Source organism: Haliotis rubra, unplaced genomic scaffold (assembly GCF_003918875.1).
Source record: "Haliotis rubra isolate DU_JTF1 unplaced genomic scaffold, ASM391887v1 Scf300, whole genome shotgun sequence".
NCBI lineage: Eukaryota > Metazoa > Mollusca > Gastropoda > Lepetellida > Haliotidae > Haliotis > Haliotis rubra.
Genome location: NW_025766970.1, coordinates 1,168,563 through 1,178,454, shown reverse-complemented (window position 1 = coordinate 1,178,454; position 9,892 = coordinate 1,168,563). Strand labels below are relative to the sequence as shown.

At 37.7% G+C, this 9,892-nt stretch overlaps 1 protein-coding gene across 1 annotated transcript in view; it reads left to right on the top strand.

Annotated features, from left to right (window-relative positions):
* Nucleotides 1-3,447: 3,447 nt before the first annotated feature.
* The window catches only part of LOC124282694 (probable cytochrome P450 CYP44), a 45,263-nt gene continuing 38,818 nt past the window's right edge, over nt 3,448-9,892 (top strand). Inside the window, exon 1 of the mRNA XM_046718717.1 lies at nt 3,448-3,847. Coding sequence (XP_046574673.1) covers nt 3,664-3,847 — 184 coding nt within the window. The 5' untranslated portion in view covers nt 3,448-3,663. The remainder of the gene's footprint in view (nt 3,848-9,892) is intronic.

Genomic DNA, 9,892 nt, shown 5'->3' with positions numbered 1-9,892 from the left:
ATGACACGTATTTTATGACACATATGATATTTACGAGCGTGACTTTACTATCTACTAAGGTGAAGGTATAATCTTCGTTCGATCTATCTACTTTGGTAAACATATTTTCTCCAGCAATCGATGATAGTTCCGGATTTGTTTGATATAACCTCTGGATTAGTTGATAATATTTCACCTTGAACCATGATATGTCTTTTAAGGAATTATCAGAAGATCCAATAAATATGTCGACGTTTTGTTGAATGAATATATCTGGGTTATTTTCTATTTAAACTCTGACAGATCGGCAACTTGAAATAATTTCAGAATGTGAAAACACCGAAATGTCCAAATAAAAATGATTGAGTGTGTTGGGTTTTACGCCGCTTTTAGCAATATTCCAGCAACATCACGGCGGGGGACACCAGAAATGGTCTTCACACATTGTACCCAAGTGGGGAATCGAACCCGGGCCTTCGGCGTGACGAGCAAACGCTTTAACCACTAGGCTACCCCACCGCCCAGCACTGTCAGAAATGATACGTGGCGACTGGTTAGAATGTCTGTTGTGAATATTTCTTGTCAAGCAATTCGGTGATAATAATTTGAAGATGTGAAATAAAACGGGTTTTTTTACTTTTAACCTTCAGACCTAGGACATCAGTACCAAGATGTAAATTAACACTGACAGTTCGATTAACGTCACTCTAGGAAGTGGTACAATTGCACTGATGCCCTTATACCATTAGCTAGATAAAAACCATCCCACGATGACGCTCACTAGATGTTTAAGGTAAGCGTTACTGCAAAGGCACCCACATAGTAACGGCACTTGTGCTTACTGTGAGATAGGCGTCGTTGTATACCAAATCACTAAGGTAGGACTGGCTTCATGTTCAACTGTGTTTATTTACTAGATACTGTGATTGTAAATATTTCTTTTACAATTTCATCTTTGTTTAGGTAAAAAAAATTGTTCGATTGCTTTGTGAGATGTTTTTCGGTTTTGTATTACAAAGACTATTGTGTTTGATCCTGTGTTCGTGGAAGGGGAATGAGGAACGATTGGTCCGGTCGTCTAATTTGTCTGGATTCGCGTCCTTTGGGCACGACAAATACTTATGATCACGGGTTGGAATCCAGGTCCACCCCGATTATGTTACTACCCATATTCTTGGGGTCAATCTTGTGGTATATTCCCGAGGCCTCAGTCACTTCCAGGCTATCCTCCTATATAGAGTTGACTCTGTGACAGAACTGGAATGTTGTCCGAAGCGACTTTAAACCAAACTCACCAACTCAGGAAAGAGAAATTAGACATTATAGAGACATACACATGGGAATGCATATACTATATGCACGATTTGAAATGATTATGATGTCTTCATGGTCCTTGCTTGTCCTAAGACACGTACAACGATACAACGATCCGCTGCCAGGTCAAATCAGATCACCTGATGAAGTTAAGTCAACCCTGTAAACTATACTCATGCCACCCCTTCAATTTTTTTTATTGGAGAGGGGATGTGGGGTGTGGGGTGTGTGTGTGTGTGTGTGGGGTTTGGGGTGGAGAGGGGGTCACAACCATTATTGGCATGAGTATATTTAAAACGAACACGCCTACAAGAAACTGGCTTAGGACATCAAAACCAAGATGCAAATTTACACCGACCGTTCGATTCAGGTCATTCTGGTAAGTGGTAAAATCACTGATGAAGTCTATGAAGTATAGGAAGTACTGCATTTGCAGGACTTCTCTTGAAGAGAGAAAAATGCTTATGAAAAATGCCTTCATCTGAAGAAACCATTGTGAAATATGACATTTATACATGTATTCATGCAGTTGTTTCTGAAATGATGGCTGTTTTGTTCATTGCGACGGCATAATTAACTATACGTTATTGACAGCTGGATCACCAAGACATTTTAGAACGACACCAAAGCGTGTGTTATTTTCGACATGCATTTCATATATAATGATTGAACGATTCGTGGACCTGGTTTGTTAGGACAACTACTGCTGGAGACTAATCTTGTCAATGTGTAGTGTATGCAAAGAGACGAAACTCCGTGCAGTGACACGTTAATCTAAAGTTATTAATTAAAGGGATTCTGGCAACAACAGGGTTGTGGATTACAGCTTTGAGTGAAATACTTCTATGCTGGCACCAACGTTTCTAATTTGTTTGTTCTTTGTTTAACGCTCTACTCAGCAATATTCCCGCTAATTTACTGATCTTATGGGCCAAACGCAAGGTGACCAACACCAATTTCAATGTCTTACATGTGTGACTCTGGCATCAACATGATAAAAAGGCTGGCAATGCTGTCAAAACATTCAAAACTGTGTTTGTTGTTTCACTCAGCAATATTCCAGCTATGTGTCAGTGGTCTGTAAATGGTTGAGTCTGGACCAGACAATCCAGTGCTTAACATCATGAGCATCGATCTACGCAACTGGGATACGATGACACGTGTCAGTCAAATCAGCGAGCCTGACAGCCCGATCCCGTTAGTCGCCTTTTACGACAAAAACGGGATAATGAAGATCACTTTTAACCCGGATATTCACGGGACCCGCGTTTCTAAGTCATGGGGTATAATCTACTTAACGTATACAGAGCAATACAGAGTTGCGCCCCTTGGATTCGTAAGGATCATTTGACCGTGCGTTCGAATTCCGCATTCGCCAGATTTGCAATATAGGGTTTGTAACCACCGCTTACGTGGAGTGGGCTTCTCCAAAGTTAAGCCTGTGCCAATTCGGGCTATCCTCCAATGGGAAACACGGTGTTAAAAGCTATACACTCACTGATTCACCATACACATGTGAAGATGTTGGAAGTCGTAAGGTTGCACTCTTTGTGGAAATGGGGCAATGTCATTAAACTGAAATATCATCAAGAACACTTGGAGCTCTTTATTAACCCGTAACGAAAGAAAATTGTGGGCCACTAACCTTTAGTAACTTGTGCCACAGAATTTCTGATTACGTGACAAAATCGTTGTGAATACCCGGTTCTCTTTATCAAACTTGTAAAGAAGAAAAGGTCTTATGCCATCTCAGATTTCATGGTTACATATAAAGAATTACATACTTTATGTCAAATATTGTAACATCTCATCTGTTGATGTAATAAAACACTTCCTCTGCATACAGCTGGGTGCAAAAACACAACCACCCAGATTCGTGTAGATAGGCATTAAGTGTTAGACTAAAAGTTAATGAAATTTGCGTTTACAATCAGACCAGTTTAGGAACGACCTGAATCTATCTTGTTTTGAAAGTCAAGTCATCCGACTATAGTCCCGTTTTAAGACAGAACGGGGTTCGTTGTCTCGTTGCGTGACTCTGTCTGAATGACGTCAAACTACTTCTACCCGACAGACCCCTGTCCCGTCTCTTCACGCATGTAGAGTTGAGCGATTTATGGGGAAAACATAGAATTTTGCAGATAATGCTTGCATTGTGTATGACGTTGCCTTGCTATGTTCGAGGTGTCCTCATTCACTGACATAACGTCAATTGTGTAATATCCTCATTCATGTCAGGACGTTTTGTGGTCGAGGAGAATAGGCCTCGTTAGAGGTCGTCACTATACCTGATTGTGCAAATACAGTTATTGAATGGAAACACTCTGTTAACCCACATTTCACTGCACAGAAAACATAAACAACCCCAGGATGAGAAGGACGCTGAATTCAGTGACGAGCCGGTGCTGGGAACTGATCAATCGACGCTATCACTCAACGTCAGTTATTGAGGACCTTGTCATCAGAGGAGTCCGACCCTTCGAAGAAATCCCAGGCCCCGGGGGAATCTACAACACTCCAATCATTGGACCTGCATTCCACTTTAAACCATTCTGTAAGTACATATGCTATATCACTAATGACTATTACACGGAAGTAAGTGAGTTCACATCGTCCCATGAAACGATGTTATCTTGCCATGCTGGGTTAGGGACGGGACGGACGGTGGTGTCTGCGGATGGGTTGAGATGGGGTGGGGTAAGACGGATTGAGTACAATAACGTACATAGTGTTGGCATCTACCACTTATTGTTTCCAGGTCTCACTGTCGACATTACTGTTGTATAATTGAGGCAATTTGATACAAAAAACTTTATATGAGAGAAAGTCCCCCCTCTCCCTACACACACACTTCCTCCCCTCTCCTAGAACAAATACTATTTACTATGGTACATAAGGCAGTGGTACAGGGTATATGTCCCTCTTAGACCGTGGTGTCTTGATTTCACCTGAAATATGCCTTAATTTAAAACTGTCATATGAATTGTAACTCACATTCACGGAAAAGGTCATGGTTGCCAACAATGTGTACATGCAAGAATGCCTTTTATAGTCGTAATCTGGGTTAGGATAGAGCACGCCTCGCGAAACATCGATTCAGTATCCGGCCCTCTCAGTCTCTTCAAAAGTACGCTTGCACTTGCTACACGGCTCTGCGTGAAGGACGAACAACAAAGCTGAATTTTTGCCTTTCTAAACACTTTAGATTTGATGCGGGTTCATAATTTCCTGTCATAAATTTCACATTTATAACTTCATGAAAAAATACGAACATCTTTCACTTTCGTTTAGCTATTGTTACAGTAAGAGGCTATCAGAGATTGTCATGTAATACACCAGTATAAGAATCTCACTGACTTTTCATAAGTTGACATTTTATCATAGGACATTTCATTTCTTTCTTGGTTCTCGTCAAAATGTCTTTCCTTGTAACATATCTATTTATTACTCTTGTGATGTTTGGTTTCATATCTGAAGTTAATCGAAGCTTTTAAGTTGCCTTCCTCAGCAATTGATATACCATTTCACTGTTATTGTGTTGTCTGTGATATAAGGATTAAATTCATTAATAAAAAATATTATTACTTATATTATTATATAACAAAATATAGCTGACACAAAACTAAACAGTTTTTAATAATCTCTTCCCCTTTGAAGTTCGGTGACATTGATCTTTATATAATTATAATGTCTATTTATGTCGTACATGTCATACACCAATTCGTTACACTTAAATAATTTAAAGTTTCACATAAATATAATTTCCCGAATGTTTAAATTCTTCAGAAATACTCTCAAATGCTATACCTGGATAGGGAGTGACAATAAAATCATACAATCACCTCAAAGCTGAAACAAATTATTTTATCATGATGGTAAAACATAACGCTATGAAAAGGTAACGAGAAACGGATCAGGTAATCCTTAGTTTAGGCAACTGGAAAATAGCGATATGCAAACATCCACGAGCGTGCACAAACACAAATACTCTACTAAACACTTTATTTACACTCTGGCCACGTTCTGCGGCATTAGCGCTACATGTTTACACCATTATTATGTACAGCTTACATATGTTACATACATGTAAGATACACAAATTGGTAAAATATACATATCGATTGGTTGCAAGCGTAAGCAATGTGTATACATGCATTTAACAAGGTTTTATTTTGGGGCGTTGCTTGAAATGACACGTTATTATTTTGCATAATATTGCTAATTTCCTAATTATTCCTAGTTTATTGCAATGAAGAAGCTGGTTCACTTTGTGCATATTCGGATTTCTACAGTAATATTTGTTGATGTATTTTATACTTTCAAGGACCAAAGGCAAATAAACAGAGAGTGAAATTCATCTCAATATCCATTGAATTACAAAGAGAACATAATCTTTCATTTGAGGGTGGATTACTCCATACATATGACTCATTCCAGTTTGGTCAATTGTGTTCTTAATACAGGCAATACATGTATGGCGATATGTGTTTCAGATTGTAACATGATACAGTAATTTGTAAATAAAGAGAGAAAATGTAGAAGCCCTTCCTGAAATGAGTTGTCCCCCAAAGAGTAGCATTCGTGATTTAATTTCAATTTTCAGTGGACATCTCCCTAGTTCCCCAATTATCAGGAATGATGTTTTCTTAATGAGAGGAGTTCCTTTCAACGTTTCAAATTTCCTATTTTTACCCAATAATAATTACCAAAACCCCATTATTCAAACCCAGCAAGAAGTATAGGAGCAACAAAGCAACCGGGTAATCGTAACTAACAATCACAAGACAAATTAAGTAATCTATCTTTGCTTAAAACGGAATACATACATAGCTTTGGTGGCCTTCTCAGCTAGACTCTTTTCATTTAAAGTAAATCTGTAATTTTTTGCACAGTAATTCCTAGGTATTTTTAGACGGCACGTTCCCTTTAATGTGTTGTCCAAATTTGAAACAGTATCTATAATCTCTTTGGGAACCACCAAACATAAGTATACTTGTTTTGGATACATATATATTAAGTTTTCTTGTTTAACGATATTTATCAAAGCTATTATTATTAGCATATATCAAAACAAATAGACTTATCCCAGTTTCTAAGCGGTTGTAATTCACCAGGATGTAATTCGACTCCTTTACAGTTGTCATTTGTACATTTTATTCCAGATCATTCAGAAATATTGTAAATAGTATCGGTGATAAATGTTCACCTCGTCGAACGCCGAATGATTTTCATTTGTGTAACTGAGGCAATTATTTCGTTCTTTGCTACGGTACCATTTAGAAATGTACTGTCATTAAATTCGAAATCGTTAACAGAGTTAATGTCAAAATCAATATCTCCCGGTCCTTCATTTACCATTTAGAAAAAAACAACATACGGTCGTTTTTTGTCGGGGAGCTTCGTCGGGTCACCTTTTTTACCTTTCAATAGAGTCAAATTTAAATTTTAGAAATTTATCTTGAAGGCTTTTAGAGTGCAGTCTTGGAAATCTTAAAAGGTAACGGTTGTATTCTTTACTTGCACTTATTTGTTCTTATGTGGAAGACTACGATAGGTTTTGAACGCCTAAGGGCCCCAACATATTTTCCTCGAAATATTTTGCACGGTTTTCCGAAAAAATGTCTTGTTTTTTTTCTTTTTGGAGCAAAGTTTTTAAATTTTCTCTTTTTAACAAACCGAAATAGTTGGCGGTTGTGGTGGTGGTTACACTGCATAGTTCATCGTTTACTGCGGTAATAACATCAAGTGGATCTTTGTGAACATAAATCATGAACAGCAGACTCGACATTGTCTCTGTCAGTAGCATCCATTTAATCATTAATACGAGATTTGTCCCATTTTCGAATGTGGCTTACATGGTTGAGAGGGGCGTGACTGCCTTCGCTTGTATCATTATCATGATTATGTGAAACTGAAAAGGGCAAAGATATAGTGAACATTTGCATCAGATTACAATGGGTTAAAGTCGAGCAGTGTAATTTTTTTCATGGCCCATAGGATAATTCCGCTTACACTTGAGTAATCCACTAGACTGACCCATTTACTACGAGTTACCTCACCAATACCTTTGTCTGTGCAAGAAAGAGTTCAAGAAATTTAATATCCGCGTATATTAACTTTGCCTTTGTCCTGATTAAATCTCTCAAGCGAGATATCAGCTGATTCCTGTTTTTCAGCATCGTTAACAATATCACACTCAACAGTAACATAGTCTCGTAAAATACCCGTTCGCGAGTTCATGTCATAAACAATTAGTATAATTTTAGATTTAGTTGAGAGTTCAGAATTCATCTGCAAGAACGTTTCGTTTGTGTAATATCGTGATCCCTCTGGGGGTGTATACGCTATACCGATATACACAGTGTCATTTTGTTCATAGTTTGTCACTTGTAACAACTCATATGATGTTTCAAACCAGAGAAAAAACTCCGACCCACACTCCAACTTTTTGAAGTGATTAGTTTTATCATTTCTGATCACTGCCAGTATTCCTCCCGAATTTCTGTTTAGTTTAAACTTACATATTTTATTCACAAAGTGAGAAGAATCGGGGACAAGTCCTTACAACTTTAAAACCCTCTATAAGATATTTACAATGGCAAATTTCTGCACAAGCAATTATAAGAAACAGACACAGAGAGAGGACGATTGACAGTTTAGGGGAAATATTATAATATAAAAGGTGTATAGAAAAAAGACAACTGGAATCGTTTAGATTTGCTTATATACTGATGTACATTTTTTAAATATAATTTCATTTTTATGATTTGTCAGATCTGCAATGCCGTTTAGAAGAACAGTTAGTGTAATCACAGAATTACTAGCACATACATCTTGCATAGCTTTAAACATGATCTTTCTATGTATATTGTATATAAAGAACATTCTAAGAATAGTCATGAGCATTTTCGCATGGCTTACCACATGCGCAGGATGGATTAGTGATTGTCCCTATACTGTACAGATCGTAACTTAATCTACTAGCTCCATGACATATTTGCGTATGTAATATGTTACATTTTCTAATACAGTGAGATAAGTTCAGCGGAGCTGAAATATATGATGTTATTATACTCGATTTAATCAATCTAATAGTCGATGGGAAGAACGACTCATGAGAATTGTTTACTCTTGTTCTTGGCAAGGAGATATTGCCTGAATTTCTTAAATGATATCGACTCCTGGACCCTACGGACTGAGGACTTATTTCTTTTAGGTAGATTTTTGTTGTTGTTGTTTGGAATATTACAGAACAAAGACAATGTTCTTATTCTTCTACGCTCTGATAGTGCTTCCAAGCCAGTTTCATAATAAAGTGCATTAAAAGAAGAATATTTGGGAGGTCCTGTAATAATTCTTGCAGCTTATGTGCAGCTTCTGTCTTATCTGGATTGTATGATATCAACCACTTGCTTGCAGAATCATTTACCCTTCTGAGATTTACGTTTAATGAGGTTTCTATTCTGTTAAGATTCTCAGAAGCCTTGCCTAATGATGTGTCATCTGAAAATAGTCGAGTTATACAATCTAAGTCATCAGCAATATCGTTTACATAAACGATGAATAGAAACAGCCCCAACACTGATCCCCGTGGGAGGCCAGCTTGGAGTAACCTTGGTTTAGACAGGGCTCCATTAACAAAGACTTTTGATAGCGATTACGTATATAATTACATAACCACTCTAACAACCTACCTTTTGTATCATGCATTTCCAATTTATGTATAAGCCCTCTGTGACAAACACTATCAAAAGCCTTCGAAACATCACCAAAAAAAACATACAATATTGGTCCAGAGCTTGGTATATTTGATGATATTTTTCAATTAATTGATGGACAGGTGAACTCCAGCTTGAAAACCACCTTGCCATTTGTACAATAACTTGTTCTCGTTGAAATAGTTATATATTTGCTTAAATACAACTCTCCCAAACAGATTACCGACACAACTTATAAATGAATTTCTGTTACTGTCCGCTGTTCTGTTGTGATATAATTTTGTAAATCCTTGAATATCAATATAAACATAACTGTCTAATTTTGTTTCCACAAAGCATAGTATATCATAGTTATAGTGTATCATTTTCCTGAATCCCCTAATGAGTAATCTTGTGTTTAAGTCTACATACGTTGATATAGAGCATGTTGAATGAGTCATGAAATGTCTGCACGGATACCGCAATTTGATACTTCTGAGAATCCTGAATTCCCAGTTACGATGAGGTAACCTAAAAGGGCTATGTATGCAGTCCCCATGCAAATGTATTTGAGCATGTCTTGAGTAATGAAATAAATACACGTCTCACCGCTAAATAACAACACGATCATTAATGATCAGATGTGTCACGGATGATAGGTCGAGGCCGATGGGGCAAGGTTGCTGCAACAAGAGCTCCCGTTCCTACAGTTAGAAGGAATCGCGTCTCAAACGCCATATGATACCCCTACTTGGATTGTTTTCAGAAACTTTCTTTAAAGTGACGGAAATAACCTTATTGTATGATAACTCGATCCCAGATGTGCGTCACGGTGACGCACACGTGTAACCTCTGGGTTATGTGTGTCGCGACCGACAATATCTGCTAACATTCATTCCACG